Here is a 27,908-nt window from a genome sequence, read left to right on the forward strand (position 1 = left end):
GTGGTCCAGTGAGGGTCCGGGAACCATCTACTGCACTCACGCCGTCGGCTGCCAGTATTCCAAATGGCGCCAATAGCCTTTGCCCTTACTGTGTCACAGGGGCTACCGGTGCCATTGGTCGGCCCCTGTCACATGGTAGGAACAATGGATGGCCGGCGCTATCTTGTGCTCCTAGCATGTAACAAGGGCCGACCAATGGCAACAGTAGCCCCTGAGATATAGTAAGGGCAAAAGCTATCGGTGCCATTTTGAATACAGGCAGCCGACGGTGTGAGTGCAGTAGATGGCTCCCGGACCCCCGCTGGACCACCAGGGAGTTTTGGCAAGTCTTGGGGGGGGGTCAAGAGGGTGGGGGTTTTGTTTAAATTTGCTCCTTTAGACGGCCGAATAATTCGGTGAAGATTCGTTGTATTTATGGGAATCGCGATACATTTCGCGACGCAACGAATATAACGAATATGGCCCTATACGTTGTGGATTGCCAATATGTTGCAAACGAATGCACACCCCTAGTTGATTGCTACCAATGGTGCAATGCCATCACTATCTTAAGGAGACTTCAAATTGGGTCAAGAATTATAGCAACACTGCAGTCACTCAACCAGGAGAGTCAAAAGTACAAAGCAAGGCAAATAGAGGGCAGTTTGTGAATTGTTTATGACACACAGCATTCATGCCGAATAAACAAACATATTTTGCATTGGATTGTGTAGTCATGGTCATTTTTGGTTGGTTCTATGATACTGGTTACAGCTCAAAACTGGGTCCCAAAAGGAAACAATATGGATCCACTTTCATGGATCATGATCAACCAATCCAATGTCTTTATTGCCTTTCTTTTATCTTTTATTTATTTATATTTTTTAATATTCCGCTTTTCACACTTTATTCAGCACTTCAAAGTGGATTACATTCAGGTACTGTAGGTATTTCCCTATCCCCAGAAGGCTTATAATCTAAGTTTGTACTTAAGGCATCGGAGGGTAAAGTGACTTGCCCAAGGTCACAAGGAGCGACGGTGGAACTTGAACCCTGGTCTCTTGGTTTATAGCCCACTGCTCTAACCACTAGGCTACTCCTCCACTCCTTATCTATGAGAGGGTTTCACATTGGTAACATCTCAATTCACTGTAGGCTTAGAAATGAGAAAAATCTATTATTTTTTTTTTGGGAGGGAGGTGGCACCTGTATTATGTCATTTTACTCCCCATGATCTACAATATATAAATGTGATGCCATTAGACTAGTTTATTACACTGTATAATGAATATTAGCTACATTCTACAGTATCTAGACCTTAAAACTGTTTCTCCAACTTCTACATGCGTAACAATGTTACTTTACACTTGATCTGCTTGTGAAATATATTGTTTTTTTAATATCATATCATGTCCCATATGCATTTAATAATTTCATGATAATATGTCCAGTTGACTACCACCACTCCATCTGCATACTCTGACTTTGATATACCAGTACAATTGTTAAACTATGAACACTAGTCTAATCTGGTTCATAATTAGGCATTAAAAAATTATATTTTAAAAACCCTGAGGTCCATTTTTAACTGTAGAGCAGCTAGTTAAGTTAGCCGGATATATCTATCCGGTTAACATAACCGGGATATTCAGTGGCACAACCACAAAGCGGAATATACCTGGCTATCTTAAAGTTAGCCAGATAAGTATATCTGACTAACTTTAGGACAGCTCTATGGTGCAACCAGAAATAACCACACAGGTTAAGCAGTTAACTCTGAATATCCACCCTGAAACATCTCCCGCCTGCCCTGTTATGTGGCTAGAATTTAGACAACTACAGCTTCAAATATCACCACTTTGCCATATAGATGGATAACTCTTCTGTTATCTGTCTTATTGGCTTCTGAATATCATCCTCTCCATGTTTTCAATGTAGGGAAAAACAACACATACAGCCAATCACAGACATTACCTGGTGCATAGCAGACAGCAAAGACTTCCTTTCCAAAGGCTTTGTGTTTGATTTCTTTCAAGAATTTGCCAGTTTCAGAATTAAAGCATTGAATTCGTCCATTTTCCCTGTCAGCCACATACAGCTGAGCGAGATCCGGAACAAGAGTCAGACTGTGAGGAATACGGAACTGCCCAGGTTTTGCTACCCCCGATGAAGATGCTGTAAAGAAAAAAAAAATCTCATGCTGGATTTATTTTTCCCAACTTGGCAAGTTCAGAGCTTACTTCCAATGTCTGTGTTCCAACCGTATATCTTAAAGTTATATCTTCTCTGGACTGATCTGTGGTATTACAGGAACGAAAATTAGCAGGTAAGAACCAATTTTCATTTACTTGTTCCTATATGCCTTTGATCTCATGTTCCTACCTCCTTTCCACCCTTCTAACTACTACATAGTTGTTTCATATTGTTAAGTCATAGTTACGCGAATTGTTAAGAAGTAATTTCCTTTCCTATTTCAATAGTTCTAATGTAAACCGATGTGATGTGCAAACGAATGTCGGTTTACGAAAGCGTTAAACAAACAAAGGTTAACAAGATAAGAAATGTACTTTTTTGGGTAAACTTTAAGTTAAAAGCCCAGCCTAGGTCAAATTTCCCAAATAATATTTTGCAAGTAGATTAAATGAGGATATAGTAAACAGTCAGGAGACAGCTGAATGGAATGCTGTCATTTCTCTACCAAAATGTCAACGTGTCTACTACGTGTTTTTACTCAGTTTTCAAGGCTTTAGAGATAGTATGCACCCAAACATCTCTGTTAGCTCATAGGATCCTTAGATCAGTGTTTCCCAACCCTCTCCTGGAGGCACAGCTAGCTAGTCGTGTTTTCAGGATTACCACAATGAATATGCATGAGATAGACTTGCATATATTGGAGACCCAGATATCCTGAAAAACAGACCAGTTAAGTGTGGATCTCCAGGAGAGGATTAGGAAACACTCCTTAGATATAAAGATGAGAGGGTAAAGCCTGAGATCCAGTATAGACTGTTTGGTGGTGTACCGGGAATGGGCAGATTACAGACAGACTTTGCGGTCCTTATCTACTATCATTATTTGAGTGTTCAAAAAAAGGAACGGGGAGGCTCTTTGATTTACTCTTTGCTGCTGTCTTGGCCAGTAACAAGAGAGATAATAAAAGGATTATAAGCCACTCTGTGGTGAAATGAAATCTCGAGTAACTGACCTTCCAATAATTAGCTGTCACTGCAGCAGTTCAGGTAATCAATACTTTACTGTACTTTTAAATAGTCACAAAAAATATATTCAAGTTCAGATAGTAATTATAGAAGTTATTTTAGAAACAGATGTATTAAGTGGCTAAAAACTCCTATAGTGCATAGAGCTCAATATAGACATTATTTTCAGGACAAAGGATGCATGTATTTTCCCCAGAACTTAGATTCCAAGTTAGAAAAGCATTATTAACAATTTTCACAATAAGGACAATCCCCAATTCTTTATTATCCAAGGCCAGGCCACCCACCAGAAACCATTATTTATCTGTATAGATGCTGGGGAATTGCTGTTGCATACTGTAGCAAGCAGCAATACTGTTGCAGGAAATACCAGCAGAAATAACAACATAGTAAAAGATGGCAGATAAAGAACAAAACAGTCCATCTAATCTGCCCAACAAGGGTGTAAGGGGAAGTGTGTGTGTGTGTGACAGTGGTGGTGTGTGTGTGTTAGCTGCTGCCGATCTGTGGTTACCCCAAAGCCTTCGATTAAGGGGTTTACTAAGCCACAATATTTTATTACCGGAGGTGAGAAACATCACGGGCGGGGGGGGGGGGGGGGCAAGAAGGGGGCGGGAATTCCCACAGTAATTTTCCCCTCCCACAAAAAACGGTTTTTAGTATTCATAAGGCTGGTGTGACCTGTAGTCTGAACTCGTTCCAGAGCCACTCCACCTCTCAGAGGGCGGGTGCTCTCCTACTTGTCCCAGCCCAGCCTCTTCCAAACTGACAGAGCATGAGACTTCGTGTGTGGGCCTTGCTGCTGCTCCTCAGATTGATTCTGAAGGAGATGAAGACAAAGCAGCTCCAAAGTATGGTGCAAAGTTTGAGGAGGACGCCTCCTCTCTTTCCCCACCTTTAGGTGCTCTTTTCTTGATTCGTATGATCCATCTTAGAGTGCAAGAACATGCAGTTCCCCCAATGAAGGGTGCACATGTCTTAGAAATTCCCACCTCACCTCCTCCACGCAGACAGATGGATGATTTTATCTATTTTTCCTATGGGGAAGGGGAAATTTGCTATAGAATAATGGAGCGAAAATTATGCATACATGGTTAATGATGGCCTTTCTATTCGTTATATTGCTGTTTCCCTATGTATTTGTCAACAAACCGAACGGATTAAAAAAAATATATCACAACTCTATTTCTGACATGCTACAGAAACCAGAACGTCATATACTATGCCCTTATAAAAAACCTAAAAAGCATCTCCAGGTCACAAGCTGCCACAGCAATGATCAAGCACAAGTACAGGGTATCATGTGGTTTTTGTACATACCTTCCCCCCACTGCATAATGAACATCCCATTGGATGAGAATTGCACGATTCGGCTGTTGCAGTAGCCGTCTGCCACATAAAAGTTGCCTGTAATAGGATCCACAGCCACATCAGTTGGTTGACAGAAGTGACTCTTGTCACTGCCTGGTTGAAAGGGTTTTCCCAGAATTAAGATGGGAGCTTCTTTGCCACTAGCTCCCAGCTTATATACCTTTTAAAGATTTACAAGCATAAAAAGAAAGGGAAAATCTGTAAGAACCATGCCAGTTATGAAAAGACTTAAACATGAATGCAGCAGATACTAAGGCATTTCAGGGTAATTTTCAAAGGGAAATGTAAATGTAAATATAACATAGTATCATAGCAATTTTCAAAAGCCTATTTACCTTCGTCAAGTGCACTTAATGTGGATAAAATGGGGTTTTGAAAATTGATATGATAGTATGCTACATCTGCATTTTACTTTGAAAGTTACCCTCCATGAGCAGTCAGCCAATGCTATATAAATGGTAGCTTTAGACAATTACTGCTTAAAATAACATCATAAATATGTAGCATTAATGCTGGCACAGTCATACTATCGTACCATAGCAATGCTTCTTAGACACTGTGAAATGATATGAAACAAACCTGATGCAGAGCAACATCCGTGACCCAATAATTGTCATCTTTATCTATACTCATGCCATGTGGTAAATAAAAGCTGCAATCATACATGAAAAAAGAACAATTAAAAACAGAGTGGTGCACAATCATTCATTTTAAGCTGGGAACATTGCCAAAAATATCAACTACCATGCAGTTAGTTCTCTGCAATGCTTAATTAATAGGGCCTTATCAATCAATGATGGAAGAATGTTGAGCCAAGAAATTTGGTAACCAGAGTAAAGCTCTGCATCCCTTAGGTAAAGCCCCTGTGCTACACAGAATAGGCTATCAGATAAAGCCTTCCAGGCCCATGTGGCCTGTCCATTTTCCTTACTTGTGCATTGCTATTTTATCCTATACAAAATATTGTCAAAACTACTTTCAGCATTCATGCAACACCCCCGCCAGTTTGGATGATGTCGTCATACTGACATTTTGAAGAGCATGTTCTCCTTAGGGGTCATTATGTAATTCATCTCCAATCAGTGATGCTTGAAAAGGGGCCCATAACTAAACTATATATATGCTCATCTGTTCCCAAAACTCAGGCTGATTTTTTTATGTTGTGGTAGTTTTTGCTGTCATGGAAATGAAAAGAACGCTGTAAATCAGAGGTTCTCACCACAACATTTTTTATGGCCTCACTGTACGATCTCCTGACACACTCACCCATTTCCCCATTGTGCACAAAACAACCCTCTCTCCCACCCCAATTCCTCCCTCCATCTCAGCAGGCAAGCGAGGACAGCGCAGCCGTATACCTCCCTGCTTCTGCTGTTCAAAGTTTTGTGGCAGGTGGAGGAAGTATTTTCCTCAACTCTCTTCCTGCCAGCTGAGGAGGGGAAGTAGGGTAGAAGGAATAAGCAGGAGATCAGGTGGGATGGGGGCTTGGAGGGGATACTGAATGTTCGGGGAGCCCAGGCACCACATGGGTCAAACTCATGCAGAGCCATGGAGTCGGCAGCAGTTGTGCAAGGAGCTGGAGAACAGGGAGCGATACAACAGCAGTGAGTTAGGTCCCCAATGGAAGGAATAAAATACGTGGAGGGTGCTTTTTCTGACTGCAAAAAATTACATTGGGGGCTACATTAGAGAAACATTCTAAATCCTATTTTTAGACAGGTTCTAAGGAAATAAGCAGTGTGAATTCTGAACGTCTGTATATGAAAAACACAGGAATAGAATTAACAATCATTGCTAAATAATAAGTAAAGCAAATTGGACATTGAAGCAAAGGGATTTTAAAACTACGTACTAGTTATAAAAGCTCAGCACTACATATTTCCCCCCATACTGCTGATCCAACTACACTCTGTAAAATAACTTTTACTGATGTTAAAAAAGTGCCTCACACACACATAATCTTGCATTTTGGTAATACAGTGCAATAAAGCTTACAGATTTTTGCCAGTAGATTTGCGTATCACAGAACTGCTTGGGTCTACCACAAGAATAGTGCTTTGTTCAATGGGTCCAATTCCCCGTTGTTGGTACACATAGTTCCTGTCAAATGAACTGGAAAAAAAAATGAAAGAAAAGATATGAGAGAATCGATACCAATGAGCACATTTTAGCATCTGATTCAGAAACCAAGTTCATACCACTTTCAACAGCATTTTGAAGACTGTACTTGATTTAAAGTTCTTAATCGCTTCCAGAGTACAAGAGAGACCACGTCAACGTTGAACACTGGAGAATACCCACAACCGATCGGAAAGGAAAGCACCTTGTGCAGCCTGCAAGGTGCCCATTTGGTGAACATAAAAGAAAACCTTTTGAACACACAATGGCACACGGTCTTCTAAATATACTAAGGTTGCTCAGTGGCTTAAGTTACACTCGGAGTGTCCATGCTACATGTGCTGTAGAGGACTTCTTCATTCCTAGTCCATGCAGTATTTCTCCCATTTCGCAACCCTAGTAATAACTTTTGTGAATATGCCTATGATTTTTTTTCCATTATTCCCTAAAGCACTGTTATTGTGATGGGATGAGGAATTCAGATGTGTTGGCAGATCTGTTGAAAGGCTTGTTCAATAGATCCCTGGAAATGAGTGTGGTGCTGCATGATTGGAGAAGAGCGGTAGTGGTCCCACTTCATAAAGGTAGTAGCAGAGAGGAGGCTGGGAACTCCAAGCTGGATAACTTTAACTAGGTGGTAGGAAAATTAATGGGGAGACTGCTGAAGGAAAAGATAGTGAACTATCTACAATATGGTGGGTTGCTGGACTTGAGACAACATGGTTTCACCAGAAGATCCAAATGAATCCGACTGATTTTTTTGATTGGGTGACTAGAGAATTAGATGAAAGAAGAGCACTTGACATGATCTACTTGGATTTCAGCAAATCTTTTAATATGATCCAACATAGGAGGCTCATGAATAAAATGAGAAGCCTGACAGTACGTACCAAGGTGGCAGAATGGATTATAAATTGGTTGACTGGCCAGAGACAGTATGTAATGATAAATGGAACCTACTCTGACAAGAGAAAAGTGGAGTGCCCCAGAGATCAGTTTTGGCACAGATTCTGTTTCATATCTTCATGAGCAACATTGTGGAGGGATTAAAAGGAAAAGTTGGCCTTTTTGCAGATGATACTAAGATCTGCAACAGAGTGGACACATCTGAAGGAGTAGGGAAAATGAAAAGTGATTTAAGAAAGCTTGAAGTCAAAGGTTTGGCAGCTGAGATTCATTGCCCAAAAAGTGCAGAGTCATGTATTTGGGGTGCAGTAATCCAAAAGAACTGTATGTGATGGGGTGAAAGACTAAGGTGCATGAACTAGGAAAGGGACCTTGGGGTGATAGAATCTGGCGATCTGAAGACAAAACAAAAAAAAAATGTGACAAGCCAATGGCTAAGGCCAGAGGGATGCTGGGCTACATAGAGAGAGGAATAATCAGCAGGGATAAGGAGGTGATAATGCCCTTGTACAGGTTTTGGTTGAGGTCTCACCTGGAATACTATGTTCCGTTCTGGAGACCATATCTCAAAAAGGATAGAGAAAGGATGGAAGTGGTCCAGAAAAAGGCTACCAAAATGGTGTAGGCTCTGTATTGGAAGACCTATGAGAAGAGGCTGAAGGATCTGAATATGTAAACATGGAGGACAGGAGGTGCAGGGGAGATATGATATAGACCTTCAGATACCTGAAAGGTATTAACATAAGAACATAAGAATTTGCCATACTGGACCGTCGTCAGACTGGGGGGTCCAACAAGCACAGTCTGCTGTTTCCAACAGTAGCTAATCCAGGTCACAAGTATCTGGCAAGATCCCAAACAATAAATAGATCCCATGCTGCTATTGTGCAGTGATAAGTAGTGGCCATTTCTTAAGTCTTTTTAGTTAACAGTTTATTGACTTCTCTTCCAGGAACTTGTCCAAACTTAAACCCAGCTAAGTTAACTGCCTTAAGCACATCCTCCAGTAATAAATTCCAAAGCTTAATTGTGTGTTGCGTTTGAATGTGCTACATACTAATTTCATGGAGTACCCCCTATTCTTTGTATTTTTTGAACGAGTAAATAACCATTTTACATTTACCTGTTCTATTTCACTCATAATTTTATAGATCTCTACCATATACTCCCTCAGGTGTCTCTTCTCTGAGCTGAACAGCTCAACCTCTTTAGCCTTTCCTCATAGGGGAGCCATTCCATCTTGTTTATCATTTTGGTTGTCGCCCTCTGTATCTTTTCCAATACAACTATATCTTTTATGAGATACAGCAACCAGAACTGCACACAATACTCTAGGTGCAGCCTCACCATGGAGTGATACAGAGGCATTAAGACATTCAACATTTTTCATTCCTTTCCTATTAACTCCTAACCTTGTGTTTTGGGTTTTTTTTGTTTTGTTTTACCACCGCCACCACACATTGAACCGAGGATTCAAAGTATTGCTCACTATGACACCCAAGTCATTTTCCAGGGTGGTAAGTCCTAATATGGAATCTAACATTGTGTAACTACAGCGTGGGTTACTTTTCCCCATGTGCATCAATTTGGAATTGTCCATATTAAATTTAACCTGCCATTTAAATGCCCAGTCTTCAGATCTCACAAGGTTCTTCTGCAATTTTTCACAATCCGCATGTGATTTAACAGATCAGAATTATTTAGTGTCATCTGCAAATCTGATCACTTCACTAGTCGTTCACCTTTCCAGATCATTTAGAAGTATATTAAAAAGCACCAATCCCAGTACAAATCCCTGAGGCACAAACAAACGTTTTCAGTTGGAAAGGAAACTGGAGAATTATGGGTCATGACATGAAACTCTAGGGGAGAATACTCAGAAGCAACATCAGGAACTATTTATTCACGGGGAGGGTGGTGGATGCATGGAATGCCCTCCTGGAAGAGGTGGTAAAGATGAGAATGGTGACTGAATCCCCTGCGGTTCCCTGGAAGTTAGGAGACAGAAATGAAAATGAAGAAAATGAGGTGATCTATATTAACTTCAGGTGTATCATTTCTGCATGGTGCTAACCTGCACGGAGTGGAAGTTTTTACCCTTAACAGAAGGCATGGGGTAACCTACATGAAGTGGGAGTTACTACCATAAGCAGCTTGCTGGGCAGACCTGGATGGTCTTTTACCTGCTATCATTTACCATATTACTATGAATGCTTGATACAGCACTACGTTGCACACATTAACCCTGATATATAGAGCACCACCAAAATGAAGCAAAGATAGGATTTTAAAAAGATCCATCAGGAAGGCCAACATCGCACTCTAGAAAATCACGATTGCAAACTTTTTTTTTTTTTTATACCACAACAGAAGCAGGAACACAAGGAGAGTCTACAATGTGTGGTGAAGGAAGATATTTCAACTGCAGTCTTTGGGTATCTTGGCTCTGTGCGCTGACAAACAATTCAGACTGCCAGTTCCTGCTTATTCATTTCTTTCACCATGGACTAGAATTCTGATCCATTAGCCAATAGGAAGAAAATCTTTGCAGTAGAGACTTTTTTTCAGTTCATTTTCCCATTCAGAATTTCACTTCTTTCCTCTCCCAGGGTTTGAAAGCCATTATATATGAACTCTGCCACACAGGATAGGAAGACAGCATGTACTCGCAAAACCCATTTAGTCATTCAAAACAATGCCCTTTTTCCAGAGCATAAGCAAAACACAGCAGAACTGGGATATCTACCGGTAGGAATGCACAGCAGAGAGGTTGCATTTTTTGATTCTAGTTCTCATATTTTAGGGTGAAAATAACCACCAATTCTATAATTTAACAGATTGCTGTTTCCACCTGTATCTATGCCAAAAATCACAAAAGGTATCGCCAAATCTATTTTGAAAACAGTACGTCACTTTACACCACACTAATATTATAGAAACATTTTTGTTAGAAACATTTTTTGTAGAAAGACGGGACCGCATCAGCAGGCCTTTTGTGATTTTTGGCGTTTTGAGCGAACAGGTTCGCAATACTGCTCTTTGTGATTTGCCATCCACCTGTATCTAGCCAGTTTTTCTAAATGATTCATTTGCAGTTATTAGGGTGAGGATGTTGGTTATGCTGCAGATACTCCAATGACCATGCTTATATTAACAATAAGGAGAATTAAACCAAAGTACGCTGATGGGTCAGCATGTTGCTGAAAGATGAGTCCATTGCAGCTGTAAAAGGGCACAAAGACTTCTGTTCCTCTCTCTATAAAATGGGAAGGGTTGGTGAAAATTCTACTGGTCTTCTCTGATCAGTACCATGCCCATTCCATAAGGAAGAGAACTTTTCAAAGTAGCTCTTCTTACCCTACCCAGCAACTCACTGACTGGCATCTGTGGCAGTGTCTACATCAAACTAAACAAGCTCTCACGCTGTTAACCAGATGATTCACTGCTGAAGCAAGCAGACAGGGCAGATTGTCTGGCCTGACACAATGGTATACAGTGAACATTGGGCACTATGTCTGTATAAAGAAATCTACTGTCCATATATGCAAAACACTACATGAATCTTTTCAAATACTTAGTTTATTCACTACTGCACAGATTTTAATATTGGAAGGTGATCAAATTAAAGCAAATCTGGCGCACATTACCAAAAAGGTGAGACATAGCTGAGAAGCATATGCACTATCTCAAACCTGCACAATCTTTAGGAGTATTGGCCTTAAAAATACCCAGAGATTGGTGATTTCATGCCACTTTGTTTGAACATATTGTTCCTGGACCTTTTTAAGAAAGGTAGCAATAGACCCCTAAAATAGATGCTTATTAATAATGCATCTAGTTTAACAAAAATGAATATTGATCTTGCTTTGTCAACATAGAAGCACAAAGTAATACAGTTAGCTTGTTCTTCTGTGGGAACTTAAAACCATGCAGCAGTAAGAGAGAACATGGACACATGGACCGGTAAATGCTACTAGTCACCGAGCAGACCATTTTCAAAGCCATTTACCTGGGTAAATTAACCTGTTTACAAATAGCCCTCCTCAGCCCAGCTAAAAGAACACATGTATGTACTTTCAGCTGGACTGCGAGCAGGCACTCCTAGGGGAGATGGGGATACAACATGCATAGATCTGATTTCCAAAACTATGTGGGTTTTGCATCCTGTAGAAAAAGCAGATTAATTGGGAATTTTTAACCCTCATACCTTATAGGTGACTTTTAAAGGGAAATTACACAGGTAGTTTTTCTCTTTGAAAAATTGCTACATGGTATGCAGGTATAACGTACCATGTACATTTTCAGCAGCACAGGTTATTCAAAATTGCTGCCTAACTTCTCTTTGGTTCAGTTCTGATGATTTGTACTTCCATACTGAAATAGGTAGAAATGCAATTTATTGCTTTAAAGCTCTATTTTTGTCCATAACTTTTATTATTATTTTTAATAAAGCCAAGCCTTCCCTCATGGCTTTTGGAAAGAGTCAAGGTCAACATTTCTTCTCATTCAGTTATGTCTTGGTTCCTGTCCACAGCTGCCAGGTTGCAGGATACAGGAGTTCCAAGACATTGGAGACAAGCTGAACTAGTCCTGGTATAGCCCCAATGCAGTTATGGGTGCAGGGTTCCAGTTTCTCATGAAACTCAGATAATTTCACACCATGAATGACAAGCGAGGGGCTCAAAGAAAAGCAAGAGAATCCAAGTTGGCTCCATCTGCCCCTAGCGACACAGTCAGAACTGCTGACAAGCAACACAGGCTGTTACCCCAATGTTGTTGATGGACTTACAGTTCCAAATATTTCCATGGCAAGCTTGACAAGTTAATAGACAACGGGGCAGCAGTGAAGCCACGAGTGGGCTTCAGGGGCCTGTGCCCCTTACTTTTGGCTCAAGCCACCATCCCTAGCAGCAGGGTCTTGGTCTTATCTGTCAGCCCCTTAAAGAATCAGCAGATAGAGGGCCTGGAGGCATTGGAATCACTGCCAGTCCATGATCCCCCTGCACCTTTAAGGGGGCTAACTTGAATGGGAAACACTACTGCCCTTGGGCTAGACATGTAAAAGTTTATTAAAGTATTTTTGTTTGCTTTGGGCATGTAACTATTCCCTCTCCATTCAGCTCCTTAAAAATTCAGGAACACCTAGGTTGGGTGGAATCCTATTTACATAATTGCTCTTTCAGCATCCTAAAGTATTAACTCTTATATAAAGTTGCTGCCATCATCACAGAGGATCATGAGAAACAGCAGAGACATGGCAAGGAGGGAGCAAAGAGACAGGAAAGAGTGTTGCAAGAAAATGAAAGGGTTTTTTTAATCACAACCATGAAGACCCACATACGATGGGGTAAGGGGTGGAGGTGGCTCCCCCAAAAATTTAGTTATGGCTTCGCCCCACAACAGAGTAAAATAAAGATTTATGAGAGAGCTTGGTTGCACGTCTCTACCTTGTGCTTCTCCTAAAGTTTGAATTCTAGCATTGAAAAGCAGAAATGACAGAGACGCTTAATACGGCTAATCTTAAATACATGAATACTACATCATACCTTAATTCTTTTCTTTTTTCTAAATATAGATTAATATGCCAGCACCATTCATGCCATGTCCAGAGGGTTAACATCTTTTAGACTGCAACCTTTTTGCACAATATGCTATTTAAGCACTGAATCGGTACTAAAACAGAGCACTACGGACTCATTCAAAAGTACTTATGAATACAATTATTATTCTCCATTCATGCTTCTACACGTTTTAAAGCAGACTAGCTTTAGCTTTGTTAACGCTGAATGATGGAGAGCATTGTCTGCTAAATAAAGCAAAAAGAATGCAATGGATCGAGGTAAAACAAGTGATCCAGATTATTAGGCAAGGAGGAGCGGCAGTGAATACTGCTTTTCACCGAAAGCAGCCAAATTTAATCGTTCTTTCTTTCTGGGAAAAATTGCTGGCCAGACAGCAGCAGGCTCATCTGCCTGCAATTTGCATTAACAACAACAAGCAAGCAGCACAATCTCACATCCATGAATAGCTGAATATTTTGGAGAAATGAATACTAAACATTTATAGCATGAAATTCAACACTATGCCGAACACCCCCACATTTCTGTGGCGGCTCAGGGATAAAGCCTACTGAAAATTGTTAAAAACCCTGTGGCAATTCTGTGAAATATTTTCATGAATTTGCATAACACTTACATGATTTAATATGTAAAACAATGTTCCATTACAGAAATAGTTTTTCAGCCTTTCTTGTGTGTCTGGCTAGTTTATTTTCCTCGTATAACCTTTTTTCATTCCTTGTCCTATTTCTTACCTTCATTTCTCCCTCCTAAAGGTGCTTTTTCTCTTGCCTGCCTCTGCCCTTCTGCTATTTTCTCCATTCTTACGAGACTCTTATTCCCCAGTCTCAATTCCTATTACCTCCCAGTTCCAACCCTGTCTTGCCACCAACTTCATATCCAAACTCTCATACGTCCCATTCTCTTCTCCTTCTCCCGCCCTCATATTCCTATCTTCTCTCACTCACTTTCTCACCCAAGATATCCCTTCCCCATTTCCCCCTTCTGCTTCCTACCGATCTACCATTTTTGCTCCCACTTCCAGACCTCACTCCCCTGTATCATGTCTTCCCATCCTCAGTCTACTCCTTTACCCCATCCTCTCTTATTTCTCTCTCTCTTCCACGCCTATCCTCTTCTCTCCCATCCCTATCATATCTTCCTCTCTCTTTTTCCAAGTCTTTCTTATCCACACCATCATCCCTTCTACCTGCTGCACAATCATTTCCCTTGCCTTCTCTTCCCTGCTTCCTAATCAGATACTCCTCTCTCCAGAAGGAACAGAGAAGTGCTTCATGCCACGTTTGTCTCCTCCTGCCATCCAGCCCAGACTTTTGGTTTAAACCATTTGCAACACCAAGCGCTTCAAACCACAAACCTGGCTTAGGAAGCAAGAGGAGGAAGACAAGTTATGAAGCGCCACTGTATTCATTCTGCAAGTGGGAGAGACAATCAAACTGGCTGGTTGTCCAAGACAGAGGATCAGCCAGTGGGCAGGAGGGGTGAGTAATGGTACAGAGGATCAGCACAGATAGAAACAATGAGGATCCATGTGCAGAGGAAGAGGGAGAGAGGCCTTTGTGTGCTTGTGCCCCCTCATCCCCATTCTTTCCTTATGGTTTCCTAGTTTATTTATTTATAGAAATTTCTATTCTGCCCAATTACCAATTTCTCTTCTGGGTGGAATAGGAATTTAAATTTTGTTCTGTTTCTCACAATTTCATAGGAAATAGCAAATCCTATGACAAGGGCCATATTTTGAGGCCCATGCCACAGCATCGCACGAAACTAGGGGCTCTGACTATACCCAGAATTAAGGCAGTAGCCTTCCGGGGGGGGGGGGGGAGGGGGGAGGGAAGCAAAAAGATCCATGTCCGGAACGCCCCACAGGCGTCGGGTTGAGCGACCACTGGTGATAAGCACTGACAGTACTCAGGTGAACCCTAATCGAGGTGGTCTGTAGCCCAGACTCCTATAAGGACCACAAATAGTCCAATAGTCGCGGAGTGGGGCACGAGAAAGGGTCTAGACCTGTCGCCTCACACCAAACAGAGAACCTCCTCCACTTCAACCAGTTAGATTTCCTGGTGGAAGGCTTTCGGGAAGCCACCAGTACCTGCGACACATTATCAGAAAGGTCGAGGGACTGCAAGACTACCCTTTCAACATCCAGGCAGTGAGGGCCAGCGACCGGAGGTTCGGGTGGCGCATTCTGCCCTGATTCCCTCCGGAATTACAAAGTGACCCACTTCTGCTCCCTGTACAGGAAGGACGGGGAACCAGCTTTGGATGTCTTTGCCTGGTTTTGGGGCAAGGGCCTACTGTATGCGTATCCTCCACTCCCACTGGTGTGGAAGACTCTCGTGAAGCTCCAGCAGGATAGGGGGGGGCACCATGATTCTGGTTGCCCCAAATTGCCTGCGACAAGTCTGGTTCTCGATCCCGCGTGACCTATCGTTCTGGGAGCACTTACAGCTGGGCACCTCCCCCGATCTGATCACGCAGGATCAGAGGACAGTGACACAGCTGCCGGTGTGAGGCACACTGGTTGGAAATCACTGCCATTGATCACAAGCAATCTCTGGCTTTTCCTTCACAACTTAGAATATTGTTTTTCTCTCCACCTTCTCTCCTGGTGCACCGTCCCACCCTTATGGCACAACAGTAGATGCAAGTGGCTGTGCTAACCATCCCCCACTTATGAATGTCACTTGAATTTCTTTTATTATCTGTATAGAGCATAGCAAATATACATAGCACTATTCAAAAACATACAGTCCCAACTCTTTGGAATTTACAATCTGTTCAGGACAAACTGAATATACAATAGAAAATGAGGTTTTGAGTTAAGACAGCCAGGCCATGTTGAAGAAGAATTAATGTAGGTGGGATCAAATTAAGGATGAACAACTTTTAATTAAATATTATCAAATATGATATTTGGGATCTGGAATGTTTTAAGGACAACGCTAGTTATATGGAGAAATTACTACTGACCTGATAGTTTCCTTTTCTTTAGTATAGACAGGTGAATCCAGAACCAGTGGATTATGCACCTCTACAAGCAGATGGAGACGTAGCAAAGCTGACATCACGGTGTATATATACCCCTGCAGTGACATCAGTCTGCCAGTATTCTCTGCAAAAGCTAATTGTGGACAAACTAACAAAAACGTGATTATTAACAGACAACCGGAGGCAAGGGAGGACGAGGATGCTTCACTCCTTTCAAGAAACGGGCCACTTCTGGATAAGACGACAAGGGTGCACCACTCACCTGACCTTGGAAACAGGCAAGAGCCGCCACCTATACCTTTAATGAACTGACCAATCCTTTACTCAATCCATCCTGCAAAAATTCCAAAATGAGCAGGATCTTAACCGAACGAGGAAGAAACCCTTGATCATCATACCAAGCCTCAAATACTCACCAAACCTGCACATAGGGCTAAGGTAGTAGAGAACTTTCTCATTTGTAGCAATGTGGCAATCATTGCAGTAGAATATCCATGATTCAGCAACTGAGCCCTCTCATGTGCCATACCGTAAGACAAAATCAACTCGGATCTTCGTGAATAACAAGTTCCTGCTGAAGTAGATTCCTGTGCGCCAGAAACCAGAGGGGAGTGTCCACCAGAAGCCTTCGCATATCTGCATACCACGGTGTTCTGGGCCAATCTGGTGCCACCGGAAGCACCATCCCCCTGTGACTCTCGATCTTCCGAATCATTCTGCCCAACATGGGCTACAAGGGAAAAGCGTACAGCAGCTTGTCGTTCGGCCACTCTAGCATGAGGACATTAATGCCCAAAGATTTTGTATCTCTCCTGTGACTGAAGAAGCAAGGAACTTTCGCATTGTGAGCAGTCGCCAGTAGGTCCAGAAATGGAAGGCCCCAGTGATCCACTATTAGCTGAACCACCTTGTTTGACAATTCCCATTCTCCTGGATCCAGAGTATCTGTGGAGAAAGTCAGCTCTTACATTGTCTTTTTCTGCAATGTGCGAGGCTGAGATCTCCTGAAGATGCACTTCTGCCCACTGCAGCACTTGCTAGCTCTTGGTTCCTCCCTGCTGATTGATGTAAAACACTGTTGTTGCATTGTCCAACATTATCTGGACCACTCAACCCTGCAATCTGTTGCTGAACTGCAAGTATGTCAACTGGACCACTCAGGCTTCCAGCCGATTGATGTTCCAGAGAGTCTCTTCTGCACTCCAGCGCCCATGCACTGTCAGCTCCTGACAGTAAGCTCCCAAACTCTGGAGACTTGCATTTGTCTTGAGTACTAGCCAGTCTGGTGATCTTAAGGAAACCCTCTTTCTCAGATGATTTGCTTTTAACCATCACTGCAGTTCAGTGCAGACCTCCATCGACAGGTGATGCCAAATCGAATAGTCTTGAGACTGTGGGCTCCAATGAGACTGCAGACTGTGCTGAAAAGGACGCATGTGTGCCCTCGGCCCTGGTACCACCTCCAGGGTTGCCACCAATAATACGAGCACCTGTAGATAAAACTACACTGTCGGGCATATTGTGTTTGTCAATAGACACATCTATGCCATCAGCTTCTGAATACGGCCCCTCCAGTAGGAACACTCTGCCCTGTTTCATGTTGAACTGAACACCGAGATACTTTAGTGATTGTGATGGCTGAAGATTGCTCTTGGCCAGGTTCACGACTCAATCTAGCTCCTGAAACAAGGAGATCATCTTGCGCGAGACTTGGAGGCTCTCTTCCAGATTCTTGGCCCAAATCAGCTAGTCATCCAAGTACTGGTGTACCAGGATCCCATCCTTTCTTACCTCTGCCACCAGCACCACCACCACCAACACCACCATAACCTTGGAAAACATTCTGGCCGCAGTGGCCAAAGCAAAAGGTAGCGCTCAAAACTGATAATCACATCCCAAAACTGCAAAACGCAGAAATCGTTGATGCTCTAGCCGGATGGGAACATGCAGGTATGCCTCGGACAGATCTAGAGACATCAGAACTCCACCTATTGTATTGCCATTATCACGGAGCATAAGGTTTCCATGCAAAAATGAGTCACATGCCCTTTAAAATCAGGATGGGACGAAAAGAGCCCTCCTTCTTGGGCACAACGAAATAAATGGAATATCGGCCTGTATTTTCTTGAGATATTGGCACTGGATCCACAGCCCACAGGCTGAAAGTCTTAACAACGTACATTTCACTACCTGTCTCTTCTGCAGAGAATTGCAGGGCAACACCATGAACACATCCCGAGGAACACTGTGAAACTCCAGCGCATAATCTCTTACCTCCAGAACCCACTGGTCTGACGTGATCTCGATCCACCTCAGATAGAAAAAAGAGAGAGGCAACCTCTTATCTCCTGTTCCCAGGAGTAGGTGAGCACACCTTCATTGGGAGGCTTGGGGTGCTCCACAACCTGAGACTGCGCTCTGTCTGGGCTACCAGGGACAAAATGACTGAGATCTACCCAAAGGTCAAGTCCTCTGAAAAGCCGCTCGTCTATGGGGTCAAAAACGTCTGAACCCCCTAGTATGACCTCTCATGCTGGTAATCAAGGAACCTAGGACTTCGAGGTTGCATCAGTCAACCAATTTTTCAGCAGTAGCTGACGCCTAGCCACTATTACCGAAACCATCCCTGTGGCTGAAGTGCGGACCAAAAGGCAGCTGCTGGTTCCATCACTGCCTTGGAATTCACATGAGATTCATTGATCTCCTGAGAGAGCAGTAAACAAGAGTAAGCCACCTGGGAACAACAGGAAGCTATCTGAAAATTCATTGCCATTGCTTCAAAAGCCTGCTTAAGGATAGCCTCAGTTCTCCTATCCTGTGCATCCTTCAAGGCCACTCCCCTTTCTACCGGGATAGTTGTCCGCTTGGTAATGGCACACACAAGCGCATCCACCTTCAGAAAACACAATTGCTCTCTTGCAATTGGATCCAGGGTGTACAGTCCTTCCAAGACTCATCCCCCTTTAAAATTAGCTTCCAGGGTGTCTTATTCAAGATCAATCAATTTTTGAATGGCCTCCATAATAGGGAAGAAACAAGAGGCTTTACGCAAAGAAATCAAAATGGGATCTTTCTTTGGCTCAGACAAATTCAGCCTCTGGAACTTCCAGCACCTTCAATGTATGGGAATCAGAGCCAGTAACTTATCTCTATGAAAGAAATGCAACATAGTTCTATATGGCTCCAAGCCATATAGAACTATGGCTTGGAGCCATAGTTCTCTATGGCTATATATGGGAGCAACTTCCCATCTTCCAGGGAAGAAGGATCGGCTTCATCATCCATGCCATCTGGGTCCTTGTTGGGAAGGCCTGCAGCAGATCTAGGCTTACTCTGACACTTAACCAACAACACCAGGCATGAGGGAATCTGCAGACTGCGATCCTGATTTGTCAAGATTGGCTGAGCCCGGGCACTGCACCTGAAGAAGAGACTGCAATCATTGAAAAAATTCTATCCAAGTAAAGGTAGAGGGATTCATGCCAAAACCAGGGGGCATCGGACATGTGCCCACTGAACTACCTTCTCTGCTGATGAACAAGTTAGGGGAATCCCAAATTCAAGCGACACCTCTGGCAAGTCTTCCTCCATTCCCATAGCAGGCTGGGAAGAGCCGGGCTTAGTAAAATCAGATGGAGGCAATTCTCCCTGAGACTCCAAAACAGCACTGACAAGTTAGAGGGGACACCAGGTTGGGATGCCCAAATACGACAAGCAACACATAGGGCAAGGTGCTTAAACATCTTTGCAATTGACACCATTCTGTCAATAGTGCGCTCAGCTGTCTTTTTTTTTTCTTTCACACTGCAAAAAACTAGGTGCCCAAAATTAAGGGGCTCAACACTGTGCCTTGATAAGCGCACAAACTGAGCTCCCACCATGACGCTCAGAAAGTGTGCACAAATAAGCATGTGCGTATGTGTGCTCACACACACCTGGGCACCCCGTAGGTGCTCCTATGTGCTTAACTAACCAGATGCCTAACTAGGCGCCCAATTTAGGCACACAATCAGGTGAACAACCTGAACGCACAGCCAAGCACACAAGCACGAACAGACGGAACTGAAGAGGGCAGATTTGCGTGCAGAAAAAATACACAAAAATGCCGCTGCAACCTACCACACAGCAAACAAGACAAGCCTAAGAGTGGGGCCTAGCCATAAAAGACTGCTCAATCCACCATGCTGCCCACATTCCCTAAGCTCCCCTGGAGGCAAGAACAACCGTCGGTTTGGCATGCCGAGCACAGAGACCGGAGAGGGGAGGAAGAGGAAGCCCTACTTAACTCCCCTTCCTCTCTCTTTCCTCTTTCCCCCTTTATCTGAGCTCAGCCCATCCTGGCAGAGTACAAGATCAGTCTTCAGCTACCGGGGGGGGGGGGGGTGAGGGTAAGGACATCACCGCCACACTCTGCCTCCTGCACCCACTTGCCTTTCAACTTTTTTTTTTTTACAGCTAAGACCATGCCGGCTGAAAAACCAGCTACTGGATCAAGGCATCTGAGGGAAGGATTCAAGAAATAAGCTCAGGAATTCTCAACTGAGGGAAGAACCACAAGGAGAGCGAGACAAATAATTCTTCTCCTTTGAAAATCCTTTTTTTTTGTTCTTTTTTAAGCAATCTCCAGTAGGGAGGGGCACGCCCACCATTTGCTGGAGAATACTGGCAGGCTGATGTCACTGCAGAGAATATATATTGTGATGTCTGCTTTGCTCTGTCTCCATCTGCTGGTAGAGTTACATAACCCACTGGTTCTGGATTCACCTGTCTGAACACTAAGAAAAAGTAATTTCTAAGCAGCCCCTTCTTGTATACAATGACATATGTATGGAATATCAGTCCCAGTTCTGTATGGAATATTACAAGACATACAGACAAAAATAAGAGTTTTTGAGTTAAAACAGTGAGGCCATGATTAGGAAGAACTAAACCAAGTGGATTATAGGTGGGATTAACTGAAGAGGAGGCAACTTTAATTGGGTAAAAGCTACAAGGAATAAGGCTTACTAAAATAATTTAAGTAATACTAAACTCCGAGACCCCTGAAAGAGACACAGACTGAACAACATTTCTGTCAGGATTTCTGGACTTGGTGTACATCACCCTAGGAGCAGGATTTCTAGACCTGGGTTACATCATGGCTGGATGTTGGGCAGGACTTGGGCTGGTCTTCCGCCTAGCCACCTCCCTCCCTCCTCCACAGGTTAAGCACTTGGATTCTGGGGGACAATGGGTCTTTGCTGCAGCAGTATAACATGGTAAGTATATGCAGGCAAGAGCAAGGCTGGTCAGACTAGAACAAGGCTAGAGAGTCTGGATAGTCTGGAGCAAGTCTTAGTCAGGCTAGATAGTCTGGAGTCTGAGTAATAGGTATAGGGACAGGACACAAAGCTGGGACTGGGAATGAATACAGATACAAGCTGGAACTGGAGAGGGACTAGAAATAGGTTCAGGCCGGGGCTCAACAATACATAGGCAAGACAGGGAAAAGATACTAAGACTAGGATTGGGCAGGGCAGTACTACAAGGCTCACATGGGCAGGACCAGTCAAGGACTAGACCAGACAAGACTGGACAAGAACTAGATAAGATAACACAGAACAACGAACACAAAGGCCTGAAGGCAGCAATATGGAAATCCCATAGGCCGCTAGGCATAAGACCCAAGGGCCAGAAATCAAGGAGAGGCCACAGAGCAAGAAGTAACGTAATGTCAAGCCCAAAAGCCACAGGGCAAGGCAAGGCCTAGGGTAGGCCACAGAGCAAGGTAAGAACTGAGAGCAGGCCTGAAGGCCACAGGGAAAGGTGCAACATAGCAGAATGTCCAAGACCACTAGGAAAGAAGCAGGAAGCAAGAAGTCCCAGAGGACATAAGGCAAGGCAAGGAAAGAGCTACGGGTGACTCCATGAGAAGCAAGAGTAGAATGGCAGAGCTGGGTTACATAGGGCTGGAGTTTGGGTGTGGTGCAAGCAGTGAGGAGGAGCTTGGCAAAGCTAGAAGGTAAGCTTGCTGAGGATGCCTGGTGGAGCGGAGGTTGCAAGACAGGCTGAGTCAGAAAACCTTTCAGAAGATGGTTTGGATAACTCTGAACAGAACTCACTAGAGGCCTCTGAGGGTGGGGCGACAGCATAGTAGTCAGAATCAGGGTACGATAAGGCTGCACAGCAGACAAAATCGTAACAATTTCAAGCTAGCTTAATTCAGTTCTCTGCAATTCTAAACAATCTACTAGAAACTAGAGAACCAGGGATAAGATTTAAAGTCTCAAAGGTGGGTTAAGAGATGGGGTTTAATTGAGGGAAGGGAGTACTTCAATTAGTTGAGCCAAGCAATAAGAACTTTGGTTACTGTCCCACAAAGCATCTATATAAGAAAAACTGCACATGGAGCGGGTGAGTGAGGGGTAGGATAGGAGGGATATCAGGCTAGCTGAATGGTGACTTTCCCTAGTAGGTTAATGATCATGAAAGACGAGGGGGGCGCTCTCGCGCTAAGACAAGATGGCTGCCTAAACCTTCTGCTCCGTGAGACTTACATCCGCTCCGCTTCACATAGCCTATATTTTTGACATACTTTTTCGTTTTTTTCCTCTTATTATTTCGCCTATGATGTCTAGCTCGAAATCTGGTAAGATAGAGGCTGCATTCGCTGCCGCATCGGGCACAAAACGGGCTAAACAAGATCCGCCCACGCCAGACAAGGCCTCACCGTCGAAATCAATGGCGTCTGCTGATTTAGTGCTCGTCGAGCTTAAACAACTTAAAGAGATGATTCAGGTTAATATAGACGCGACGGCAGCGATCCGTTCTGAGCTCCAAGCTGTGACATCCCAACTGGGTTCCTTTCAACTTAAATTAGAGGATTTGGAATCGCAAACGGCGTCATTGTTAGTGACTACTGCGCCTCTGCCGCGCATCGCTAAGGAGGTTGAAAGATTACAGAGAGAAGTTGAAGACTTATCCAACAGGAATCGCCGGAGCAATGTGCGAATCTTGGGCATACCAGAAGGAGCAGAAGGTACGGATATGCTTACCTTTCTTACTAACTGCATTCCGTCACTACTTCATGTTACTTTTGAGCAGCCATTCGAAATTGAGCGCGCTCATCGGATTCCTTCTCGTAACACACGCACTTCAAAATTTCCTCGACCGATCATCTTTAAGACTTTACGTTACCAGCAAGCTTTACTGATACTAACCACGGCGCGCAATAAAGCCCCACTTACATATCAAGGGCAATCAGTATTGTTTGTGCCTGATTTGGCGAAGTCGACGGCAGATCGGCGGAAGGCCTTCCTGGCTATGAGGCCGCGATTGCAAGCAATGGGGGCAAAATATGGGATTTTGTACCCTGCACAATTGAAAATCACAATCTCTAATCAGACCAAACTTTTTCATACTGTCCAGGAAGCTGAACACTTCTTAGCGGAACAGGATACGACTGCTGAAATGATAACTTGAGTATGTATGATACGTTATACTGCAATATCTCCTTAGTCAGTAGACACTGGTTTTTTTTTTAGTGTCTTAACTGTATTCAGCAGTAGGAATCCATGGAATTGCTTATTTTTTTTAATGTTTCACGTTATCCGTGGACTCATTCCAAGACTGCTTTTTTTTTTCCCTAGCTCAGCACATTCTACAGGGGAGAATGTCTGCGACGAGGAAATTTGTTTTATAATTTTTTTTTTTTTTTTTTACTTCAATTCCTCTGGACTGCAAAATTTTTCTTTGACTTTTATAGTCATGTTACTCTATTAACACCTGATTTAAGATGTCAGTTCCATTACCCCAATTCCTTCTCCTGTGGCTGTTTTCATCCCCTTATCCCTCCTTTGTTACTTTGCTTTAAGGACTATACAGAGTTGGCTATGTGATAAAGATATCAAGCTTTTTATTTTAACGTCATGGATGCGGAAGGTCGGGAGACATCTGTCTGCAGAGAGGCTCACTGAAGTGCAATGCTTGCTGTGATTTCACTGCTTTGCTTCTGCTTTTGGCTTTACCATTCCATTTTTTTTCTATACTTGGTAATGCTACGATATATGAATGGAAGCTCCTACTTTACATATTCTCCCTATCTACTACGTCTTTTACTTCTTTTTTCCTCTAAGGACCCATTCTCTCTGGTGATGCTACTATTTTTCACGGCAGGACAAGATACACGGTTTTTTCATGCTGCTTCCCATTATGGCGACTACAATCTCTAACTTTAAATTGGTATCGCTCAACGTCAATGGTTTTTCCCACCCGATCAAAAGAAAGAAAGTTCTTACCTACTTAAACTCACTGCAAGTTGATATAGCACTGTTACAAGAGACTCACTTAACCGAGGCGGAATCAAAAAAATTACAACAACAATGGGTTGGTCAGGTTTGCTTTAGCCCAGCAGTCAAGAAAAAGCGGGGTACAGCCGTACTGTTGCACAAACGATTAGGAGCCCAAATTGTTCATCAACAATCCGATCTTGATGGTCGTTGGAACCTTCTACAAATCTTACTACAAAATGAGAAGTTTACCATCCTAAATTTGTATGCTCCTAACCAGGATGATCCCAATTTTTTCCACACGACTTTCACTCACTTACTAGATCTGGAGCCAGCTCCATTTATTATTGGCGGCGACTTCAATCAACCTCTGGATCCCCTCCTCGATAAACGTTCGACTGCTAAACTCTCAATATCTAAATCCACGCAGACTCTTAAACATCTGGCCCATACCTATGGGCTCTCCGATCCCTGGCGGTTGTTCAACCCAACAGCAATTGATTTTACTTTTTTCTCATTTCCTCATTCCTCCTATTCGAGGATAGATTATTTTTTAATCTCTAATACTCTGATTCCCAGAATTCGAAAACCGACAATACATCCCATCCTGGTTTCCGATCACGCTGCAACGACCTTTACTTGTGCCTTTCAACTTCCTATACAGATAGATCGTCAATGGCGATTTAATTCCTCTCTTCTGGCTGATCAGACCTTTGTCACCTCCCTTCAAACTAAAATGGAGGAATATTTTCAGCTTAATATTACACCGGATATCTCTATTCCTACCGTCTGGGAGGCTTTTAAAGCAACCATTAGAGGAGAAGTTATCGGCTACACCAGTCATAAACATAAGCTTCATAAGGCTGCATTGGAGGCTCTTTCTCAGGAAGTAGACGCCCTGGAGAAAATTCACATTCAAAACCCGTCTCCCACTACTCTCAAGTCGCTAATAACTGCTCGCTATCAGTATAACCAGTCACTCAGTGCGCAAGTGAAACTTCACCTTTTCCACACCAAAGCTCGGTATTATTCGGAGAATAACAAATGTGGTCATCTTCTCTCCTCTCTTTTAAAAAAGAGGTCAGATAAGAAGAAAATTGTACGGATTCAACTACAGCCTCAGAAAATAGTGACCTCAGAAGCTGAAATACTGCAAGCTTTCAGAGATTTTTATGCGTCTTTATATCAATCTGAGGTTGATTTTTCTCCGTCACGCTTAGCTACTTTTCTCCAAGAGCTTCCCCGATCCACTTTCTCAGAGGCTCAATCAACACAATTGGATACCCCGATTCATCTGTCGGAAATCAACACAGCTATCTCCTCTTTGTCATCAGGGAAAGCTCCAGGACCAGACGGTTTCACCACTGACTTTTTTCAGGCCTTTAAACAAACTTTAGCTCCATATCTACATATGTACTACTCTTCCATGTTGGTTCATCCACAATCGTCTACTGTCTTTACTGAGGCCTCAGTGATAGTGCTTCCAAAGCCAGGTAGAGATGATTCAATTACTGCTAATTATCGCCCAATTTCACTTCTCAATACCGACTACAAAATTTTTGCAAAAATTTTAGCTACAAGGCTATCCACTATACTACCATCAGTCATTCATCTGGACCAATCTGGCTTCATAAAAGGTCGTTTAATTACTAATAACTCTCGACTCTTTCTCCATCTGAATCACTCCCAATTTCACTCACCCATACCATCAGTAGCCGTCTCATTAGATGCAGAGAAGGCATTTGATAGAGTCGAGTGGCCTTACTTATTTCATATTTTGCACTGGTATGGCGTTGGACCTCGTTTTCTTTCTTGGATCCAACATATATATCATCACCCATCTGCGTTTCTATATATCAACAATCGGAGATCCACCCACTTTCCACTCTATCGAGGAACGAGACAAGGATGCCCCCTCTCTCCACTACTTTTCAACCTGGCTTTGGAACCATTACTCACAGCCATTAGAATTCATCCTGATATAACTGGTATAACGGTGGGTTCTGATGTATTTAAATTGTCTGCTTATGCTGACGATGTCCTCCTTTTCCTTACAAATCCTGACTCCTCCTTACCTAAGCTTTTTTCGGTTATCTCAGAATACTCATCCCTCTCGGGATATAAAATTAATTGGCATAAAACAGAATTGTTACCTCTTAATTATACTGGTGCACTGATAGACCTTACAAAATACCAGATTCAAAAGGTTAAAAATGGCCTGAAATATTTAGGGATTCGTTTCCATACAGACCCCGATGATACGGTCACACATAGCGCCACAGCCATCCTACAACAGCTTAGGGATTCCACACTTAAATGGTCGCCTCTATATATCACCTGGTGGGGTCGTCTAGAAACGATAAAGATGGTGCTAGCACCAAGGATAAATTATGTTTTAGCCATGATCCCAATCTTCTTCCCTGCTGACTTCTACCTACAAGTAGATAGGCTCCTGTCCTCATTTCTTTGGCGTTCTAAAACCCCTAGGATAGCTTTACGGAAGTTAAAAGCGTGCAAACAGGAAGGAGGAGTCAACTTTCCTGATTTTTATAGATATCACCAAGCTTTTATTCTGCAACCTGGCTTTTTCTATTTTTCCCGCTTTTTCCCTCAGTTGGAAGGTCCTCGGTGGCTACTGTTAGAACGTAATTTTCTGTCTCCACTTCCTATGGAATGTTTTCCAGGTACTTTGTTTTCATTATTGAAGGTTGACAATCCTATACTGTGCTCGCTGCATAAAGCATTTGGGGATATGGAAAGGCTGCGTCCTCCGCAACAATACACTTTGAGATCCTCAAGATATGGACCGCTTTGGCACAATTCTCTTATCTGTATTAATAACCGACCATTTCACTGGCCTTTATGGAGCAGGGCTTCCATTTGGTCAGTGTCAGACGTTTATGATGATTCTGTCTTTCGCTCTTTTTCCTCTATGCAAGATAAATTTGACTTGCCCGGCTCACAGTTTTTTGCATGGTTTCAACTTCACCATATCTTCTCATCATTGAGAGGCAAGACTATATATCCTACTGCAACCCCATTTTTATTGGAGGTTTATAGAGAACATGGCCCCCAAGGTCATCTGGCTTCTAGATTATATAAATTACTCAAACGCCTGTTTTTAAGCTCATCTCCCTCTATATTACTTAAGGTATGGTCGGAGGACGCTAATATTTCCATATCCCCCACTTCTTGGAAACATATTTGGAATGTTATGATGCGCATCTCGCTATCCACTAGTCTGACACAATCAGTGTTCTTTATTATGCATCGGGCCCTATGGACTCCGTGGAAGCTACACCGTGCCGGAGTTCTTCTTTCCCATGCTTGTTGGTCCTGTGGATCACCTAAAGCCACGCTACAACATATGCTATACTCTTGCCCATATACGCTCTCTTTTTGGCAACAAATTTGGCAAATTATCTCTGATATCCTCAAGGTAAATTCTCCTTTATCTTACTCCCTTACTATTTTAA

General features: G+C 42.9%; 1 protein-coding gene across 3 annotated transcripts in view; it reads right to left on the reverse strand.

Annotated features, from left to right (window-relative positions):
• Positions 1–27,908, reverse strand: part of PAM (peptidylglycine alpha-amidating monooxygenase) — a 780,628-nt gene that overhangs the window by 92,067 nt on the left and 660,653 nt on the right. For all 3 annotated transcript variants that reach the window (XM_029572646.1, XM_029572654.1, XM_029572664.1), the window contains 4 exons: positions 6,564–6,680; positions 5,148–5,220; positions 4,518–4,728; positions 1,954–2,154 (listed from right to left, as the gene is read on the reverse strand). In XM_029572646.1, the coding sequence (XP_029428506.1) occupies positions 1,954–2,154; positions 4,518–4,728; positions 5,148–5,220; positions 6,564–6,680 (602 nt within the window). The remainder of the gene's footprint in view (positions 1–1,953; positions 2,155–4,517; positions 4,729–5,147; positions 5,221–6,563; positions 6,681–27,908) is intronic.

The sequence above is a fragment of the Rhinatrema bivittatum genome, chromosome 1 (genome assembly GCF_901001135.1).
Source record: "Rhinatrema bivittatum chromosome 1, aRhiBiv1.1, whole genome shotgun sequence".
NCBI lineage: Eukaryota > Metazoa > Chordata > Amphibia > Gymnophiona > Rhinatrematidae > Rhinatrema > Rhinatrema bivittatum.